The sequence below is a fragment of the Diprion similis genome, chromosome 3 (genome assembly GCF_021155765.1).
Source record: "Diprion similis isolate iyDipSimi1 chromosome 3, iyDipSimi1.1, whole genome shotgun sequence".
NCBI classification, from domain to species: Eukaryota; Metazoa; Arthropoda; class Insecta; order Hymenoptera; family Diprionidae; genus Diprion; species Diprion similis.
In genome coordinates this window covers 2,197,869-2,220,630 of record NC_060107.1, presented here as the reverse complement: position 1 = coordinate 2,220,630, position 22,762 = coordinate 2,197,869, and the positions used below count along the sequence as shown (strand labels likewise).

At 37.8% G+C, this 22,762-nt stretch overlaps 1 protein-coding gene across 2 annotated transcripts in view; it reads left to right on the top strand.

Moving 5' to 3' along the window:
* The first annotated feature begins 2,079 nt into the window (after positions 1-2,079).
* The window catches only part of LOC124404452 (sushi, von Willebrand factor type A, EGF and pentraxin domain-containing protein 1), a 24,662-nt gene continuing 3,979 nt past the window's right edge, over positions 2,080-22,762 (top strand). For both annotated transcript variants that reach the window (XR_006929011.1, XM_046878579.1), the window contains exons 1-6: positions 2,080-2,258; positions 8,712-8,951; positions 17,552-17,764; positions 21,656-21,888; positions 22,013-22,224; positions 22,474-22,688. Coding sequence is in view for 1 of the 2 variants with exons in the window: in XM_046878579.1 (XP_046734535.1) it covers positions 2,195-2,258; positions 8,712-8,951; positions 17,552-17,764; positions 21,656-21,888; positions 22,013-22,224; positions 22,474-22,688 (1,177 nt within the window). In the remaining variant the exon portion in view is untranslated. The remainder of the gene's footprint in view (positions 2,259-8,711; positions 8,952-17,551; positions 17,765-21,655; positions 21,889-22,012; positions 22,225-22,473; positions 22,689-22,762) is intronic.

Sequence of the window (22,762 nt, the reverse complement as noted above, 5' to 3'; positions counted from 1 at the left end):
GCTTTGACTCAACTGGTTCGTTGGCTCGTTGATAATGCTGAAAGACTTGGGCTGGTTGGCTGGTCGGCTGGTTGGCTGGTGGCTTCCTGACCCACATACCTCGTCCACTACAAGTGTACGCGGGTATGTAGGAAGGCAGGCATCCCACTGCTCGTCGCCTCGCTTGTACAAACTTCAAGAAATCCTCGTGCGCGTTATGTAGGTAGGTACTCGCGATGCATGCATGCATGTATGTATGTATGTATGTACATATGTACAATATCCACAATTACATGCACATATCCACGGTTAAACTATAGTTCGGGAACCTCATTCACGTGCGAGTCAATTCTCTCACACGTTGTGCCTGCACCTTGACTTCGGATTATACATATATGCCGTTTACATCCCCTGTATGTATAGTTGGTAGGTCGTAGGTGATACCTACGTAGACCACAGGATGGGCAACTAACCTATCGATCATTGTATTGCAAGTCTTTTACGACTATTGGCAGTCATCGTGTGCAGACGATATGGGAAGACTGACAAATTTTTTGTCACCCCTTATTCTCTCATTTTACAATAAATATACTTGGTTGATTTTTATATTCTATCTTGAGAACCGAACTTCGTCATGCTCGCATATTTGAAAACGTCGAGTTCACGCTCGATGAAGTCACCAGATGATACGGGGCAGGTTGCTTTAGGAAGGGTAGCACGGTCGAATGCCCTTCGTGTCCTGTCTGTCCTCTGGCTCTGCCTAAGCCGAATTAGTCAAGCCCAGGTTCGTGGTGTTGGAGATTAGAACAACCGAACCGAATCCTTATCCCGATGTATTTCCCCGAATTTCTTCGTCATCGTTGAAAAATTTTCCCAACTCTCTGCGGTGTAATCTCCTTCCGCATATTATAGGTGCATGCACGCGTAATTTTACTTTCCCATGATTCGTAACGCTATATATATACTTCCTCATCTTGAAAACGATGATAAAGAGAAGGAGATGGGTGAGTGGGAGAAAAGAAATGAAGAAAAAATCGAATAAAAGAAAGAAAGAAAGAATGAGGTACGGAAGAAGCTCGCAATGCGCGTAGGCAACAGGTCTTCGTGGCCTGAATACCGCACCGCAGGAGTTGTTGGTGCTTGTGCACAGTGTAAGAATATCACTGTGGTGTAATACAAATACACTTATGTACTCATGCACACGACGCTTCGTAAACACACATACAGAGAAAGAGAAAGAGAGAGAACACGTAGACGTATACAGTACGCACAACTATATACACGTAGTATCTAAAGTCGTTGAGATGAACAGTCGACGTTGCGAAGAATAAATAAAGGAAGGATTTCCGAGGGTAGGTATATACATAAAAAACAATTCTTTATAAGTGTTTGCGTTACATGTAGATGGAATTGCACATGGAATAAATGGATTTGTACCCACTAGACGGTGCAGTACAGGGTAAATTGTATGGGGCAGATATGAGTTACACTGTAACAGTTCGATGGTGCAAGTGTGCGGGTTACATTACATTGCTGCAGGAGTGCTACATGCCAGGCTGTAAGTATAATCGGGGAAGAAGCGTTCGTTCGTTCGTTCGTTCGTTCGTTTCGTGGTGGGGAAAAGAGTGAGTTGCCCGCCTGCCTCTCTCGGGGGCCTCGCCGCAACACCTGGATGACTTCCTGCCCGGTACGGATAGTTCAGTCTTCAAGAAGTCGGATTCTCGATCGGTCGGACTTAGGAAACACGCTCCTGACATAGTACATGTATTATAATTCACTCGCTTTACCACCATATGCACTTCACTGCGACGGACAAAATGAAGATCCGACCTGTATAGGCAGAGTGCAGGTGACGATAATCCGCCCCCTTATCGAGTGTGTTGCTGCTTAATTAATTCGAGTTTGAACTCATCGCTTGTATACTCGATTGAAATTAAGAAAAAACAAAAAAAAAAAAAAAAACATTTAAACCTCTGTGTAATCGTAATTAAACGCGATTTATTGTAAGAAGAAGACGTTAAACTTATTTGAAAGTGAAGTATACAGAGTTTTACCGAAGGGTTGTTACTGCTGTTTTTGTTGCTGTTGTTGCTAGTGCTCGTTTCTTGTTTTCGGAGGAGGTTTTATCGAGTCAATCCATAATTATAAATATATTGTTCGTTTTTCAACGTGGCCGTAAACCAAAGCGAAAACTTTTACAATATTAATATCACCGATGGAGTTCTCTTCGGCAGTGTTTCTCTTTGGGTTACTTCTCAGCATAGGAAACTCCGTTCAAAGTAAGTATTACACGTATCTATATCCGAAACACACGGTACTTCTCAAGCATTACTCTTATTATCGTTGTTTCTCGTCGTATGATGTTCACGATTCAAATTTATGTCACTCGGTCAAACGTCGTGAATATATGTATATCCATGTACAATAATATCACATATACTCGTATCGGTTCGCATCTCAGTATATTCAAATCGTCCAAGTCGTAAAGTGGCATGACAAATATTGCACGTACGTACACAAGGTGTATGGATGCTCATCCGCGCGTCGCGGTTGACCCACTTCAATTTTTGACTCACTTCAGCACGCGTTGACTTCGCTGCAGACGAAACTCCGAGGTAGTAAACGGTTCAATTCGTTGCTCAGTTGACCTTACGTTTGCTGGTTTTGACTGGTTTACTAAAAAAGTGGACCGAAGTCCGTGCTGTCCGATTTAATGCTTCACTGATGCTCGCAATACGAACTCGATTACTGTTTTATACCCTTATTATGTGTATATATAACTATTCACAACTATCACAGAGCAGAGTGTTACTATATATATTACCTTTACATCAATCAAATCCTAATCTCATATAAACTTTTTCTATTTCTCACTCTGCACTGCTGATGAAAAAATTATGATAACAACTTCTACTTCCGTTTTGCATCATGGTCAGTGATTTTTGTTCTGAAACATCATGTATAATACTATAATGTCACCCTGCGTCGGAGTCGTAAAGGTTCACAATTTATGTGTATCACAGCGTGATGTGCCAAACTTGTTATATGTACAGAGCTTTAACGTACACCTGCGCAATGCCGCTATGCTGGCACGTTTTATCTTACCGATCTACACGTGGTGTAACATGAACATGGGGTCAAAACATCATCAGACTTAAGTCCAGTCATTCTATCTCGAAAGTACAGGTATAACAGTATGAGAAAGGTGTGCACTACAATTGCTCTTGAGTACTGTATAGAAGAGATTTTAGAAAACAAAATATTCTAGATTTTCGTAAATACGATTGTAAAGTTACGTCGGAGTTACAGAGCGCGAATGAAATATGTAATAACTAGACAGAAATTTATGTGTATCTACCATATATGTATAGCATAGCTACTCCTACAAATTAGAAACTAAACGTTGAACCCTTGTGAATGACTGTAAATACGCGTATCTATACATCATATGATACAACGTAGTGAGTGCAAATTAAGCTGAGCTGTGGGAATGAGCAGATCGTAATTGCGATGATTGTATTGAGGTGGCGAGGTGTGTATTACATTCAATCCTCGAACAAAGGATCCACAACCGTAGCGTTTAATTAGTCAGTTGGCGGTGTCGAATTTCCCACGATTGCTGCAGTACATCCAGATCTTAGACTCGTGCAACGCGTACATACGGATAAACAAAGCCAAGGAACTATATCGCGAAATGCAAACTCTATAATTTATGCGCGGAAACTGCGGATATCCGCCTTCTCTCTGTTTTCCTTAAATTCGATATAGTTTACTATCTAGGTAGTTGAAATATAAATAGTCTAGAGTATATCGGATTATTTCTGTGATGCGCCCCATAGGCACCCCTGAGTGTAGGCTAATCAGGGTACGAGTCCACTAAGGGTGCATTCCGATATTAGCTTCCAGTGCTGTCAACATTCTTTTATCTCTTTTGTACTGCCGAGCTTTTGAGTAGCTTTGCCTCAGTTCTAGGGAGTTTTTAGCGCTGCCATCTAATTTCGGAACGCATTCTCTGAGTAGCTCCGAGTTTCACCAGGGCGACATCAGCCGCGTGCTAACAAAAGAGCGTCGGAGCTACTCAGAGTAGACTTGTATGTACTCCGATTTGCCTACAATTAGGAGTCCCTAATGCTATATTATTTTACCAGCGGGAGCGGATTAATTTTCACTCTACTTACGATTCATTGATTCAAAAAGCATTGCATTTTGTCATTTATTACGAAGTAAATCGTGTCGCGACTGCAGCGCAATTCTCAGAAATAGTAATCTTGGCCTGAATAATTCGTTGGGGCTCACTTCTCATCGTCGATTGGCTAATGTTACCGTGATCACAATAACGGAAGATAATGTTTCACGTTAATCCACTTACGTTGCAATTAATTTTTTTTTCCTTATCCCTCTTCTTTCAATATAATACGATGTACATAATTAGCTTCAGGTTTTCTCTTCAATTTTCAATAAACGATGGGAATATTTTTTTCTACATATGCAATACTCGAGTAATTTGACTGTGAGAAAACAAGCTACGTCACGTTAAATTAACAGATTATTTCATGAAATATGCGGAAGCTGCACGGAGCAGAGCGGAATCTGCATTACGTATATCACCTGCGCCGGTTACATGATATATGCGGACATGCAGGTGGCTGCAACCGCGTTTCCTGCAGGTGTAAGAGTATGAGGCATGTATAATAGAGCGGGACGAGACGATAGATGCATGCAGGCTGTATTGCAGGTAGAATTGGTTAGCGGTAAAAGCAATTCCTCTTCTTACACATGTGTATACACACCCATACATATATACTTTACACTAAAAGTCGAGTCGAGGAGAAGATATCTTTATCTCTTTTAACACTATATAGAAAATTCTCATAATGGACGCTTTCGAATTGAGGCTCTGCTATCCAGCTCGGTTATTTTCCCTACTTCCTGGTGAGTTTCTGTACAGTTTCAGGTTTAATGCACGCTTCTTAGTTTGCATTTCGAAACTCCCGATATGGATCGTACAGGAATGTTACACATTAATTCAAACGGCGATCTGCAGATGCCTACAGTTTCGAACAATCGAAAGTCAACTTAAAATCCTTTTGATAATCTTTATAGATTTCGATGAAAGCTGTCGATACACCTCGGTCAACATTGTAATTGCAAATTCTTAAGGACGTTTGCTGCATTGATTTCTTTCGCAAAATTAACCGATTGTCAATATTATCATTTGAGGATTTACTGAAAGAGAAATTAGACTCTTACTTTCCTCGAATAATAAGTTTTATTCAAGTAAAAGTGATCGTATTTATTTCACAGCGTAAGAATTTTTACTTCATTGTTTATTAATTTCGCAAATTTCGTTTATTGTCCTATTTGAAAATTATTATTATTTTTTTCATTTTGCATTTGTATCTAATAAATATATTTATTCGACAAATCTTATTGTTCTTAGTTTCTTAGACAATATTGCACCGATATAATACGTGGGCCGATGCCTTGAATTCTATCGTTGATATTTCTCACTCGATTATAGGTACATATAATCTTGCAAGTTGTAATACACGCAGGTGCAAATGTGAAAGAAATATATGAATTTAATAACACGGACCGTTACGTACCTCCTGCCTCTAAGACTCCACGACATATCATGCGAGAAAAGGTGTATTATACCTATATAAGCATTAGCTACGGTACTAATATCTTTTTTTTCTCGCTTCTTGTTCTTCCTCTTCTTCTTTTTCTTCTCCTTCGGCTAGGATAAAAAATTGCGGTCTTTACTATATATAACTCGTTAAAAAATTTACAGCTCTTTAAGCTTGTGGATATATTTTAAGATTCAAAAGTATATGTGTACAAATTAGAGATCTTTTCTCACCTTCGACCTGTAATAATCTCACATTATGCGGCAATGAAACTGCCATTTGCCTTTAAAAAAACGTGACTTTATATTTGTTTCTTCTTTCATTTCGTACCTCATTGTTAATCATTTCTATAATAAACCGCTGTACACTTGATTCTTTATATCTGTTTATATTGGGCTTCGATGATTGAAATTATTATTTTTTTTCCTTCTATCCTTTATTGGGTGATTGAATAAACCGTGCTTGGCTCGTTCTCGACGCACATATAAATACAAAAAAATGAAACATAAATGAGGCGCAAAAAGGACCGCAGATTTTTTTTAATCATACATTCAACAACTCGCATGTGCGGTGCAATTGTAATTGTAATTTCAACGGGCATCCACATCGAAATTGTCAGTTTCTTATACTTGCGGGTGTTAATATAACATATATATGAATACGATTATACGGATGTCAATTAAACGTGTGAAATGATCAGGTGCATGACGCGTGAGGAAATATACATCGTAAAGAGTTTTCGTGTCTCATAGTTGACGGTTGTTCAGGATATATGTTGAGGACTAGGGACTTTTATATACCGTGTGTCCATGAGAAAAGTGCGCACTTTATCCACGTGCGTCAAGGCCTTTGAATTTTATTAGCCGACAGTTACCGCCTGATTTAGTGACCGACGCAATACCAAGCGCGACTGTCAGAAAATGTCCCTAGAAGCCCACCGGGGCTCCGTAACTATGGGTTCATAGGAAGATTTTCTCTACTACTTAATAAATAATCTACTTAATAAACGATTATTCTGAGAAATTAAATGATGTGTTATCTCTATCATATGCAACAATATAGGTATAAACTTGAACTGTAATGCAGGTAATCCGTGATACGAATCCCAATGGTGAAAATTTGAATGAAAGCATCATCGACGCATTCAACTTCCGGGTCTTTATTATACGTATAGTCATCTATACGTACACCTATGTACATACAAAGCCCTAGAGTTGTAAGGCGTTTGTATTATGTTAAGAATTTGGTAAAAGTGTCACGAACTCACAGCGACGAATAAACATGTTGTGACTCATTCGATCGTTTCATTGCGCATCGTCGAATCGAACAATGCCAATAAGCATAAGAATTACAGGAACTGTGTGAGTGTTGCATTAAAGAAAGTTTCTATGCATGTATAATATACTATTATGCTTGTGGAAGTCTACAGTATTAACGAAAAAAAATTGCAATGGTCCGTTAATTAAATGAGTTATTATGATCGTATGGTAAAAAATGTTGGTGGTTTTATTTCCTCTTCTAAACTTGTACATTCACCTCTTAGATTAAATTTCTTTTTTCTTCGTCTTCTTCTTATTTCACCATTTCCTGATCGATTCTTTGGATCGTACCGTACAATACGACATTGTATATTTATACTTGTTATATGTATAAGAGGAAGTTAGGGAAATATCATGATAATAATGATATTTTTATAACTGTAATTGGTATATCGTTACAGCGTAGCTTAAACCGCACCATAATGACGATGACGACTAATCGACTATTATATAGAAACTTTCTCTTACTGAAGATGAAATTTTACATTCTATCAGAAAATCGTATTGTTAATAATATAGTTTTACCTGGTTTATAGGTTTAACGCTGGAGTTAAACTTTCGATTGCATGATCTTTGTCAATATCCAGATCGTAAAATTCAGTTTCTATTATATTTATTATATTCAAGATGCCATAAACGAAAACTTTATTCATTCGAATAAATTGATCGCATTTAATTCAATGATATTAAAATAAATCCTTCGAGGTGAGATATTTACAGTGCAGAAGCGAATTAGGTAAACACCTAGGTATATACATACATGTACGATTTCCTTCCGGACGTCTGTTACAAAGTTTTCGACAGTCAGTTCGCAATCGTTGTTTCGGATGCAAATGAAAACAGAAAGCTACCGCGGAGAAAATTTGTATAAGGTGTAACGTACCATGTATGTATATGTACATTGTAGGCACATACGAGGTGCAGAGAAGAAATAAAGCGAAAATGTCGCGCACGATTCGCGGTGCAAGTTGCACAATTCTGCACAAGTGAAACTGTGCGAATAATAGCCGGTTATAATTCTTGGACAGTAGTTCGACTTTTTTACGGTTTCATCGTGGGTGGAATTTACATATGTATATAAGGAGTATCCGCAGTGAGACACGTATATATACTACATGTATAATACGCTTTTCGCATTACCGATTACTTCCTGCAATCGAATTACGCCACTGCAGTAAGCAAATCGCCCGTTTCGGGCGCGGGTTTGTAATCCGAAAACCTTCACGTAATGCAATTGTTCGATTGTTACGACTTGTCGCATTTAAATCCGCGATCATTTCCGTAAATTTTTTTTTTTTTTCTCTTTCTTTCTTTTCCCACAATCCTGTTTCTTCACCTCCGACGAATTGCCCAATTCTGGCGACAAGCCGAATGGCTATGTAGATCACCGGTTGCGTTTCGACGATTCTTCCCTTGACGCGAGACTATAATAACGCGCGAATATAACAATAATACATTTAGTAAAAAAGCGCAAAACAGTGAAAGATATGCACACTAATCTATACCTACCTATAATTATAATATGCAGATCGCGTGCTCCACGCGTTGAAATCACTTGAAAAGCCGAGGCGCTTCATTATTACTTTAAAACGGTGACATTAATGCTTGGATAAAATATCCACTATACAATTGAATATAATATAACAATTATGATGCGTCTTTGCGTTGATTACAACTCATCAATATTATAAGATATAATAATTATACCGAATTATACATATACTACAATAATTATAACAAGAATTTTACAATTTTATTAAAATTTTTATATCTTTTTTTTCAGGAAGTACAGCCGTACCAGAATGCGGATATCCTGGAGCCCCGGCCCACAGTTTCGTCCGATTCGGACTGCCGGGCGAAGAAGATGTTATCGATGAAATCGAGGCGCCCCTAAACGTCGCTTCTCACACCCCGGGAACCGTGGCGACATACTCATGTGAGCGAGGATTCGAGCTGCTTGGACCGGCGAGAAGACAGTGTCGAGAAAATGGGACATGGGTACCCGATGGTGTCCCGTTTTGCGGTGAGTTTTATCATTACATAAATATACTCCAATTTTCGTGGTCCAATTGTAAAAAAAAACAGATTTCATGTTGCGTCTAGTTATAACCATAGAAAGAAAAATTGTAGTAAAATTGGGTGCGTAGATATCCAGAACTACAATTTATTTCTGCAATATGGTGACAAATGTAAACATTGTTAAGTACTGTGCAGACCTACCAACTATTGGTACAACTAGAATTTTAAATTTCTTTCGGTGCAGATTGTGTGGATGCAGAATTCTCAAAAGACCTGAATACGTCACGCATGATTCATCTTTAGAAAGTTGTATAAGATATATACTTATAGTAATTGACAATATGTAAAACTGCAGTTGCTGATTCATGATAAAACTTATCGAATGTCCTCTGAGCGGATCTGATTGGATTCGATTTCAATGATTCTATATTTCGATTGCGCAAACTTGCAGAATGTGTGACTTATATAGGTCTGTACATAATTATGCAGACATACGCAGTGAGCTGAAGAATGTTCGTTTGATATAGTTTATAAACCCTCCGGGTCTTTTCCAGTTTCTGTACTGGTTTTGTATATGTTATATACGAATCGATAATGCCACTTATTATATCGTTAGTTGTGTTGTATACCTTCGTGGCTTGTGCTTGCACATCACGCCGAGAGGCCAGTAACAGGTTGATACATACTTCGCGGCGGTTAACGGACGCGGCCCCTTCTCTTATAGGTATGCAGCTTGTATGTATACATCATACTACCATATATCCATAAATACACATATACATAAATACACATATACGTATTGTACATATTATACACCTACCTTCAGTGGTATAATGCCTCGTGTCAGCGGCCCGGCATATCTTAACAACCTACCCACGGCATCGTCATCATCATCATCAGCATCCTCGGTCAAGGACACGGAAAAGCACCGAACTAGGTCAACGAGCTTCTCCCTAAATTCTTACCACCGCCACGCTGCCTTGTATCCGGGTTATGTCCGTGACGCGCCCCATAGGGACTCCTAATTATAGGCAAATCAGGGTGCAAGTCCACTCTGAGTAGCTCCGAGTTTCGCTAACAAAAGAGCATCGGAGCTGCTCAGAATACACTTGTGCCCCAATTTGCCTATAATCAGGGGTCCTTATAGGGCGCATTGCGGAAATAACGTGGGATATGGTCACTCATTTTACACAATGCATGAAAGACTTAACTTTCCGGATAACTTGTTTTCGGTCTGAAACAAAATACGAGTTCAATTTTAGACGAATTACGCGACGATGACTGGCGATGCAGCCAACGTGAGAAAATGGGATGCTTTGTTGCACATAATTAGTATAGAATCGAAGTCGCATTTTGTTTCGAACCCAAAACTAGTTAGTCGGAAGGTTAAGGCATTTATGCATTTTAATGGAACCTCGAATACCATGCTATAATATACCTATATCATATAATCTATATCTTATGGGACAGGAAGTTTGAACGCTATTCAAATAGCTGATCCAAGTCCGAAAGGGCTCACGCGCTTAATAGGTTACACACATATATGTATGTATATCGTATATACCTATATGTATAATTGTACGCAATTGCGGTGAAACGGAATTCACACTTTCCCCAATAATTCTTGAGACACATTGCAGAGCACAGTGCTATATGTTATGATTGTACGAGATATCTACGATGTACGATTAATGGTTTTGGGTCACCGGATCTGCATTCTACATATCTGGCGGTCTCTATGATAGATATCAGCTGGGAAAATGTTAATCTATCTTGAAATGTACGGATATATGTAGATTATCTTCCCTTATACCATATATGTATATGAACCACCATAGTATTTTCAAACATTCACGTTTTATTTTCCAACTTTCGTTCTCATTCCTGAAATATCAATTATACTTGCCGCATTTTTGTTGACATTCTTCTTTTTCCTCCGGTATAATTCACGGAAATAAAATATTTATACATATGATTTTTCCCGTCGGATTTTCACGTCGTGCAGTGCATGTATCCATAGATATATGTATAGTGTAACCATGTTACCGGTTCGATCGAACGACGCGCTCTATTAATCGTTTGAATTTCTTCAAACGCGCATTGATTGCCGAACGGATATTAACGATGTGAATGTACGGTGCGTATAATCGCCTTATGCCTGCGGCGCGTTACAACAATTAATTTACTACCGTACTACAATATAAAAATTCTTGCACATACGCACGTGTGTGTCTCTGTGTGTGGCTAAAATGTATATGTTTTCGTTTACGCATGCCTGTATGTATAATGCAAGAGAAATGAATGGGAGAACTCCCGTAGTAGTAGTACAATAGTAGTAGTAGGTATTATAGTAGGCTGCATGCCATGACGTTTTCTATACAGTCGTGTTCAGGAGGCTATTGTAGGTAACGGTCTTGACCCAGTGAAGTTTTTGCTCGCACAGCCATCAGGCTGCACGTCTAATCGCACACCGTGTCTAATCTCCATCCAACCCACTATCTATAAGTATTTATGTGTGAACCATTATGCGCCATTATAGGCATATCTATGTATATCATATGTTCATAGTATACATACTATGGGTGCGTTTCGAAATTAGCACCCAGTACTGTCAACAACCTTTTATCTCTCTTGCTCCGCCGAGTTTGTGAGTAGCTCTGCCTCTGTCATCTAGGGACTTTTTAGCGCAGCTAGCTAGTTTCGGAACGCATTCTCTGTATTATATTTGGAACTGAATTTTGCTGCACTTATATTGAGAACATTGAATCATTACAGTAGTCAAAACTCAAATGAAAGAAACGATTAATAGAATTAATGAAAAAAGTAGCTTGGTGATATCTGACAATCAGGTGTAGTATATATATAATTTATTAGAATTACGATCTCAAATTGAAATCCAAATTGTATCTTTTGCACCTGAAGAATAAGTGTCACGATTGTTTCGCATCATATTGCGGAATGACGCGGCAAAAAAATTGTTAGAAATCTTTGAAGCAGATGGCCGAAAGCTAAGCTGTTGTTGTCAGGCTTCGGCTACTCGCACAACACCTGCTTCTTCACCTTGTCTCTCGATCATCCCAGAGCCCGGAAAATTTTGTTGTTCGCGTTGTTTTATCAGGCATTGAGAAAAGTTAAGAACGAGTTATACGTTGTGCGAATTTTATAAGAAAAAGTCCAAACTGCGCGTGTTCACAGCATGACACTGAATATACAGTAAAAAGTACCCAAGAAATGGATATAATGCATACGTATACCTGTATTTGAGAAACTTTTAAAAAGTGGATCATGGAAGCGCATTGTCCGGTGATTCCGGTCTTTGAATCTAGTCCAGCGACAACTACTAACTAGCTTACACATGACACACGTTAAGTTTATATCACGACGCGACGTAAAGTAGGCATAGAAATAATAATAGAAAATTGGCGGAATCGTTATTTCTATTCGGGTCGAAGGCTGCCTAAATCGCTAAAAATAAATAGGATTCGCATTACCCTATATAGTTTTACATCTCGCCATTTTTTTTCTTTTTTTTTTTTTTTTCTACGTTACTCGTCACTAAATCGTGTATGTTTGCGCAACAGACTGCCTGCCGGTAAATTGCGAATTTGTTGTTACCATATTCTTATAACCATGTTATAATTCTGAGAGCGCGAAAATATCGCGATGATAACTATTCCGGGAGGCCCACGTATAACTTTTTCTATTTAGTAGAAAATATCTGAACACTCCGTATAGGCATCTGCTAACGGTCAATTAACTGAAGTCAGTTCCGTTAATTAAAAACCGTATCTTTACGCAACGATTCGAATACCAGTACGAATATCATTATATTTAGATAGGCGTCGTAAGCGCCTTTTTAAAAATAGATTTTATCAACCAAATCGAACGGTATAATATATCTGTCTGAAGAATAGAAGAAAAAAAAAAGAAGTTTTTCTTGCTTTGTTTTTGTTGCTATTTCTATACCTTGAAATATTGTATTTTCGAACGGAATACTAATTTGAAAATCTATGTGTGTGTGTGTATGTGTGTGTAGAAATTACAAGACCGCCAAAGAATAATAACAACGATAATATACGGTATAAAAAAGTTTAATTTTCATAACCGAGAAGCCGATCTATCTTCATCAAATACATCTCTGATAAAATGTCATAACTATAATCGATACTACATCAACCTGCCTTCTCTCATATCTATAACTATAAAGCTGCTACGGGAACGCGTTTTGTAGTATATAAGACTATTATGTATAGGTGTATGTAAAATCAAATATGCATATGCATGTGTAAATACATATCTAACGTCAATCCCGCAGTTCCACTCGACGTGTATAAATTAATGTCTACACCATCCACGTCTGTCCTTATCATTGTTTATCGTTCAAGCCAACGGCTTAAGACTTAGAATATGGAGAAGGATGAAATGAGTATAGAAAATAACGCGATGAAGCGAGATAGAAGGATGCGAGATCTCGGAGAGAGGAGGAAGAGACATGGAAATGGTGATCTCGGACTCCGCTACGCGTTACGGAGTAGAGAGCTGATCCTATCCTCAGGCTCTCCAGCCGACAACCTGTCGCAATTCTTTTTCAACCGCGAATGTCAGGGTCGTCAGGTGTCGTTGATCCTCCACCGACTATTAAAGTCATCTTGTTATAACAGATCACAGCTGTAATACAGGTGCCACACATCATATGAATTTTTCATGCTATGTATGTAGGTGTATCTGTCATACGATCTAATTTTATAATTAAGTACCTACGTTCAGGGTGAGGCTGAAAGTGTAAAAAGTTTGAGAAGTACAAGAAAAGTTTTTACAAAAAATTCAAAATGTAGAAATTACGGGGTGTAGAACAAATGCCAATATTCCAACGGTTCTATAAAATTTGGTCTTCTCATTTTGTTTTTTATTTTATAATATTTCCACCCATTACAATTCATAGTATATTTTAGTAAAGACTTGAGGATCACTGGTATTTACTTATAACTACAGAAATATGTGTAACACAAAATACAAACAACTCTGAAAGCGGATGTCTAATGATGATTAATCCGTGTAGCTTGAGTTATTGTCATCATCATCATCATCATCATCATCATCATCCTTATTATTATTGTTATTTCTATCATTACGCAGGAATGCTATATGCCTATAATGTATACATATATAAACTGGGTATGTGACACTCTTTATATAGGTACCACTATTCGGTATGCAGAGCGCAATGAATGATCGAATCCATTACTTGAATCCAATATGCATGCATTATTTATTTATTTATTTATTTATTTATGTACGTACGTTCGTACAAAAGAGGTCGAGCATTGATGTCACCTACGACTCGCAAACGTGGCGCCCACGCGATTAAAGCATCCATTATACGGTTGCAACGATTTCCTTACTTATACGTTTACGTGTGTAATGTGTATCTACCCTAACATACATGTATATTTGTTTATTTTTATGTATACATGTATGTATGATGTACATACCTATACTTCCATCCTACTTGGATCGTTCCATGCACAATTGACGCGCGTGCCACATTCTCGCCTGTATGACCGAATACTCATTATACATACACATACATATATGGATGATAGTATGTATCATTGTATACCTAAGCGTACATTTTCTTTCGCATTATAAATTCTTCTGTCGCTTCTTTTTAGCATAATGCGCGACATCGTTCGAATATAACTTTGTTCTATTGCATAGATATATGTATAGGTATACATAAACATATTGTGCATTCTGCAAACTGAAAATTAATGTACATTGGCCTGAATCAATTTTCTATCCATAACTCATGCGCGTGTGATACTGCTATAACTATATATAATTGCAAGTTTCAATGAAAACCGTTATGATGTGATACATATATACTCGATCTTTCAATTATCGATGGTATATAATATTTGTAACAAGAGCATGAAGAATTTTCTTCAATTATATTACGGGTAACGTAAAATCGTACATTAAAGGTAAAAAGAACAAATTTTTTTATAAAAATTAAAAGGAAAAGCGCGAATCAGTTTGTCATATAATATAACGTGACATGATTTCTTGAAATTCGTTTGAAATGATCGCAATCCCCCCCCCCCCCCCCCCCCGCCACTGGAAAACGAAACAGGATACGATGTTATATTATAACGCAACTTATATTATTATACATCTAGACCGTCTCCAATCGCATAGAAAATAACAGAGATATTTGATGGGATTGCAAAAAGAAAAAAAATTGTTTCATCCGTAGTTTGATATTATATTATTGTTGTTGTCATTATTATTCGCGTCCGGGTTATAATAATTCAATTAAATTCTTCCAATATCGTCCAATTGTGCAATCGTGACCTGTTTATAACTGTATAATACTGTATAACAGATAAATGAAAAACAAATAAATAAATAATGAGAAATAAAATAAAATTAAAAAAAAAAAAAAAAAAAAAAGAAAAGAAAACTTAATTGACAAATAGAGTCACGGTGAATTTATTTTGTAAATAAGAATGTAGGTTTGTGGGCGCGAATAATTCCGCAAGACTATAGACATACGCATATGTAGGTAGGTACCTACCTACCTACCTACCTACCAACCTACCTACCTATTATACCTATCATTGCAATCGCGTTTATAATTCTTATAGCTATTATTGCACTGAGATTCGCATCTAGGTATTTTTCGCTGATAGTATTTCATAGCTATGCCGAGAATTGCTGCACGCGCTTAGCGCATCACGGTTGCAATTATTATTGTTTCCGTTGCCGATCGTGAGTCGAGATTAATGGCTTTGTAATCTTTCGCAAGCGGCTTGACGCCGACAAATGGAGAAAAAGTGGCCCACGCTGTGCAATCTCGTGAGGACGAGAATGAGGGTTGAAGAAATTTCAATCATCGTCGTTGTCCTCAATCGTGCGGTATTGCAAAATTTTTAACCAATTAGCAATCCGCGCACGCTATTCTTGTATTTATTATTAGAAAAATTTTTTTGTTTTCTCATCAACAAGTTTTTACACACAATTTGTTTCAACGCAGCGAAGAATATTCTCTCCTTTGTGTGAATGAATAATTATAATTATGAATAGTGCAATAGAACCGATCAATAACGCGTATCAATTTTAATTTTCATTTTATACATATAGGTATACTGTAGCCAGGTATAATTATACTCTCAGTTTTCTCCTGTGTTATAGTAGAGAAAATTTGCAGTCTGTGTATATAGTATAATACTATTAATAATTATGATTATAAGCGGTTACAATTACACGAGGTTAATTAACCGAGAAAAATTAAGCGCTAGATATAACTTGATATCGCAGAATTTACTGTTTCTTCTAAATTAACGCGTTACGAGTTTCGACCACGTTGCAGTGAAGAAAAGAAAAAAAAAACAGGAATAGAAAAATCGGAAACTTGTATATCATAATTAACATATACAGCCGTACTGTACAATTGGTTGAATAATAAAATTAACGAACGGAAACCGCGTTGTTGGGCATAATTTAAATTTGTAATTAAAAATTGGTAACAGGTATTATTATACATAGATATATACTTTTACATACATTTAATTATTGTTTGCTAATAATAGATAATTCAAGGGAAGAGAGATCGAGAATTAATGACTCGATGCTATAACTTTTTGTGCGATTTCATGCGGCTACATGTAAGTTCAAGGAAAATGCAGGCACAGATGTCCATGTATGTTTAATTGTTACAAAAACATTTACTGATTTGAATGAAAAAAATTCCCACGTTACGGTATCGTCGAACTACCGCAAGCCCAACAACTTCATCTTCACTCCTTACCCGCACTTACTCGGACTTTATAATTTCACGTTCATAGTGCATACGTCCAGATTTTACGGGGAAACTTAAAGTGAAAGAATCAAACTGTGACGAAACACAAAAGTTTTGAATTTTGATAAAATTCGGAATTTGGAGCTTTTGGAACTTTTCAATTTCGGAATTTCAAAAAATTAGTGCAAGGTGAATACGCCACATGGTCTGAATGAAAACTTGGGAAAAGAAAAGCAGACTATGCAGCAATTTTCTTTCACGCCAATTATACCGTGTGTCCATGAAAAAAGTGCGCACCTTATGCCTGATAGAGCAGCCGACGCAATACCAATCCCGACTATCAGAAAAGATCCCTAGGAGCCCCAAGCTAACGTTGGTCTCCTAGGGACATTTTCCGACAGGCTGCTGAATCAGGCGGTAACTGTTGGCCAATAAAATTCGAACGACTCGACGCATGCGCACAAGCTGCGCACTTTCCTCATGAGCACACGGTATATATACTGCACGTGAACTGACTCAGGAAAATCTTTATACTTATTGAAAATGAAACTAATCTAAGAAAATTGTAATAACGGCAAAAACTTATTAATATCACGAATTTGAGAAAAAGTGTTACAATTTGACTTTTGATTGTTTAGACGGTGCGATCCATTCGTCCCTCATTTCTCCTTCTCAATTCCTCAACATCTGAAAACTGTCTAAATATTCTTTCTTCTTTTCTCCTTAGTCTTTCCCATAATTGACATCCAAAAAGTATTTGAATCCGATTTAGTTGTGAAAATGATTCCGATTTTTCGTTGCAGTGCTGAACGTGGCCGGAGGCAAAGCTCCGATGCAATCGAGCACTGCGGATGGTGGTATACCTCAGCGAGCAGTCGACGGAAGTAGCGGTCAAATCTATACTCCTCAGACCTGCACATTGACGAGACCCGAGTTGTCGCCATGGTGGTACGTGAACCTGTTGGAACCGTACATGGTGCAGTTGGTTCGTCTGGATTTTGGAAAACCATGCTGCGGTAATTGTATAACATGATTTAATAAAGCGTGAAGTATAAGAAAGTGAGCGAGAAAAATGAAAATAAGGACAAATCGTGGAGAACAAGATGAGAGAAAATGATGAAGACGAGGGAAAAAATAGTAGAAAACCATGAGGTAAATGATGTTCCATGGTATTAATGCTCCAGTAAGCATATCGCTTACTATGCGGTTGGCCTGAATACTCCATAAATCCTTATCAAATTATCCTTCGTCTATGTAGAGAATGTCTTCTATAACTGCAGCTTTCCATTGTTAAAGCAAAACTATAGTAATTCAACGACCAATAGGCTGTGACGATGAGAGACATTGAATATCGTAAAATTAAATCGCACGATTATTTTTGTGCTTCGATAGTTACGTTTGTAATAGGTGTAGGTAGTTTGTATTGTATCCGTACCTTTTACCTTATTATAGCTTATAGGTATGTGGTACCTGTGTGGTATACGTACACGTGTAACCGTCAGGTGTACAAAGTGTAACGATTATGATGCAGGTTTATAATGGTCTGCATGCGAGATCTTTTAGAAACTCCTGCAGATGAAAGCGAAAGCATTTTAACTTTCGATTGTTGTTAGAAAATCATACTTATACTAATTTGATCATCGAATGTAGCTTTCTTGTATGAAACAGACCAGGTGCATACATGCAATCTATCATTATCCTCTTAGATCGAATCAAGAAGCTTTAAGGCGCTCCGAAGTGTTTTTCTGTGAGGATACCTAACGAAGTTTGCATTAATATTATACTTTAGTTGGTAATTTGTCGCTCTATTTGTTTATTGGAAGCCTGATTTGTTCTCTTTTAATCCTCCTTGTGTACACTATATTTTTTTAGACGTGGTGTGTATTCTGGGTCTTTTAGGAAACAGTCGGAGTGTTTCAGAGTTTTCAGAGTGTTTTAGGGTTTCAAAAAAACTGAAACAATGTGTATTACTTCTCGAAGTGTCTATTATATGGCCCACAAGTTCCCGAAGTCAAAGTTTAAAACCATTGTTAATAAGAATTAACTTTGAAAGCGGGAAATATGAGTTTCAATTTCGACTGTGCCTTTTAAGACCCAATGTACACACGGAGGGTTAATTTTATTGGTTCGATCTTTTTCATTTCCGTTTTTCTTATCTAACCGGGATGATTTCGCCTGTTAGGAATTCCTTATAAGAAAGTACGGTTAGCGATATAGCGGGACTCAGCTAGTAGCCAAGAGGAGGAAAAAAATCTCTTGGCTCGATTTGCACCGTTGCGTTGCTGATGGTCGAGCAGTAAGCCACCGTACAAGTTTTACGCAATTACAATGCCGATGTGATACATACATATAACCGTTGATACGATTCTTATGCACGCAAACCTCAATTTCCTGCGTTCAGAACTTCGGCTATTGCCCTGCGTCGGAGACGTTCGAAATTTGAATTTGAATTGTAACTCGTAGGAAGAACTTTCGGCAAATCTCCCGTATACCGTGCATCATCCTATACTTCTAATCTAAATTATTGGAAAATCTCCTCATGACGTCAGAGTCTGGTTTTCGGCACCATTTTATCACCATTTTATAACCTAAGTTTTTAATATTAACGGCCGGCAAATCGTAATTGTTGGGGTTTCAAAATGCTCATGTCACATAAATTAATGAAACGTAATCAATAATACACCTTTTTTATCATCGACATGCAAAAAAACACGGTCAAAGGTCAGCTCTCAGCCTGGTTGCATTAGATTGATTTTTTCTCACCAGATGACGCATTCCGAAGACACAATCCACGATGCAGATATTCTAGAAAATGAGGGCAAATGAAAGTCAAGTGGAATGGCCTGCAATGCCTCGAGGGAAGATAATTTGCAAATTCAGAACTAAGAATTACCGTATAAAATTACAGAAACAAACCGAGTGGGTATATATACACAAGTCTGGAACCGTCCCAGAGTCACAGTCGAAGTGGTTACTGGGTCAAGAAGAGACTCGGTTCTCTAGGCGACGATATTATCTGCCCACGAAGTCGAACTAGCCCGTATAATCATTAGCAAACCTGCAAGTGAAAGCCCCCTGGATCTTTTCACACCCGCGTTTCCACTTTATACCGATAAAATATATATACATATAGCAGTAAAACGGAACCGCGACGCGATGCTGGAATTTTCACCATTGAGATAAGAAATATCGGCAGTAGCCATCTAGCGGTGAAAAATATGCCGCACTCAACAAGAACCGGACTTAGTTAGAAAAGTAGTTTTTTTTATCCTTTTTTTTCCATCTACGTGAACTTAACGTGACGGGATAGGAAGTATCACAGCTTGCGAAAAGTGTTTCATACTTCGATTTGAGTATAATTATCCTAAAACGATCAGCTGCTTAATCATGTCTGAGCCATGTTGGCTGCGGTCACGCAAAGGAATTTTATTCGTTAATCAGACTACATAAACCGTAACATAATTAATTAATAATTCGCTCGATCAACGACTGATGAATTTTATGCGCGTATATCAAAGCCCGATCATATCCTGTAGTCGTATTAGATCCTTATAAGTAAATTAAAGATAGGGTATCGTAAATATTTTTTTATACGGATAACAAGCGACAAGTAGTTCGCGGCTAATGACGTTCACTATGTGTTATTATTATCACTACTATTATGTTTGTTTAACTTGCTAATTACGCTGTGTAACGAGCAACTAACAAGACACGCGAAACGTCGCATGGACCTGCATAATTCTAGTCTGTGCAGCATACCCTGGTTTTATATCATAGCGTGGGAATTAGCCATAGCTGCTGCTTTAACGATCGGTATAAATTAACTTTTTGACACTGTTCTTGGTTTCACTTGCAAGCGATCCAGTTTTCACTAACTTTATTAATGAACACGGTAAAATAATTAAGACAAGTTGAATGACAACCGTGATTCAAGACAAATCTAAACAGAATTTAAATACCGATTATGATGATCGCAATATATTTTGTCCCAAATTTTTACAATTTATCGTCTTAATTCAAACAACTTTTATATTTTGTATTTTAATAGGAATTACGGCGTGAAAAGTATTATAATGATATACCGTGTTATTATTTTAAAATTACTATTACAATATACATGCATTCGTACATTATGTATATATTACACGTTAAGTGTAGAATGTATAATAATGTGCGGGTAAACGAAATAGGGAAGTAGGCGCGTACTTTAAATTTAGCTATGTCGTATGCAAATTATGCACGGATGATAAAATGAGAGCTGAATGCTTCGCTTTACTCCAAATGCGCGTTTAATAAAAGAGAGAAGACTTAATAAAAACGGAAGGAGTAGAAAAAAAAATGAGCAATAAAAATTTTTTAAAAGCGACTCTTTCGACGAACCGGAATTATTGACCTACACACTTCAGACCTACTGTAGGAGTCACAGGCATAAATTAAACGCCTGGTAGAATGGGAATATTATTAAGGCTACACGCGAGACCTGAACTTGAAAGAATTTAAAATTAATTTCCCCTTTGTGCTTGTTCAGCGTCGCGTTTTCCCGGAATGTTTTAGGAACATTATACGAAACATAAACTGAAAGACAAATAGTTTCTCAATCTCTGTTATACCAATTACTGTATAATATAACTGAATGAACACTTATTTTTAACGAGGCTGACGTTAGTAACGCTACCGTATCGAAACGTTGATACGAAAATGACTATTTTTATTATAACTCAAGAATTTGAATTTACAAAATCAGATTTTTTTTTATGCTTTATTAACGGTTTCCCAAGTTTCAGGTGAGTTCACTAAAGTTGAAAAATAACGATTGTCTGGAATGTTAATCAATCCAATAACTTTACTGACTTCTACCTCATTATTTTTAACTACTTACCAGAGCTATTTTCATTTTATAATTTCAGGAGAGGGATTGCCAGGCACTATTGTTGTTCGTGTAGGTAACAACCGACCTGATCTTGGAACAAACCCAATTTGCAATCGGTATACCGGGCAGTTGGAAGAGGGGCAGCCGCTCTTTCTGCCATGCAATCCTCCGATGCCAGGAGCCTTTGTGTCGGTCCATTTAGAAACTGCTTCGACAAGTCCAGTGCCTGTCCAGTTGTCACTGTGCGAAGCTTTCGTTTACACTGATCAGGTGAGCAAGAACGTGTCAAGGTTGCCTGGAATTCGATTGAGCGATCTTCGTTCTCTGTTAAACTGATGGATTCCGAATGAGAGAGAACGTTGTGCATTGTGGTTACACTGTACTTTTATTCCAGGCATTGCCCATTGAAAGGTGTCCTCAATTTAGAGACCAACCGCCAGGTTCCACCGCAACTTACAATGGAAAATGCTACATCTTCTACAATAGACAACCAATGACATTCAGGGATGCTCTAGGATTCTGTAGAGCACGAGGAGGAACTCTGGTCGATGAAAGTAACCCAGCGCTGCAGGGATTCATTTCGTGGGAACTGTGGAGAAGACACAGGTAGCTTATCCCTTACAAATATCTCGACATTAACCAGCATCAAAACATTTTGAATGTCATCATAATTTGTAGATCTGGCCCAGCGAAGCATTGCCATTGACATTAAGTAGAGTGAAAGCGAGGAAAATAGAGAAACTCTATCTAATTACTCACTGACTTGGATCTAAGAAATGTTAGGTCCAACCTGTGATCTTTCAGTTGTTAAGTAGCTTCCGTGGTTTGAAATTAATCAAGCATCTATCATTACAGGAGCGACACATCGAGCCAGTATTGGATGGGAGCAGTGCGAGATCCGAAAAATAGAACTACATGGCGATGGACTGGAAGCGGAGAAGAAGTTTCGGTTTCATTTTGGAGTCTACCTCAGGGCAGTGACGAAGATTGTGCTCGATACGACGGCACTCGAGGATGGCTCTGGTCAGACACCTCGTGTACAGCTCATCTGAATTATATCTGCCAACATCGTTAGTATAATATGCGTCCAAATTTCATCCTTAAGTCATTGAAGGCCTTTGTTACGCTTGTCGCCGTTATTACA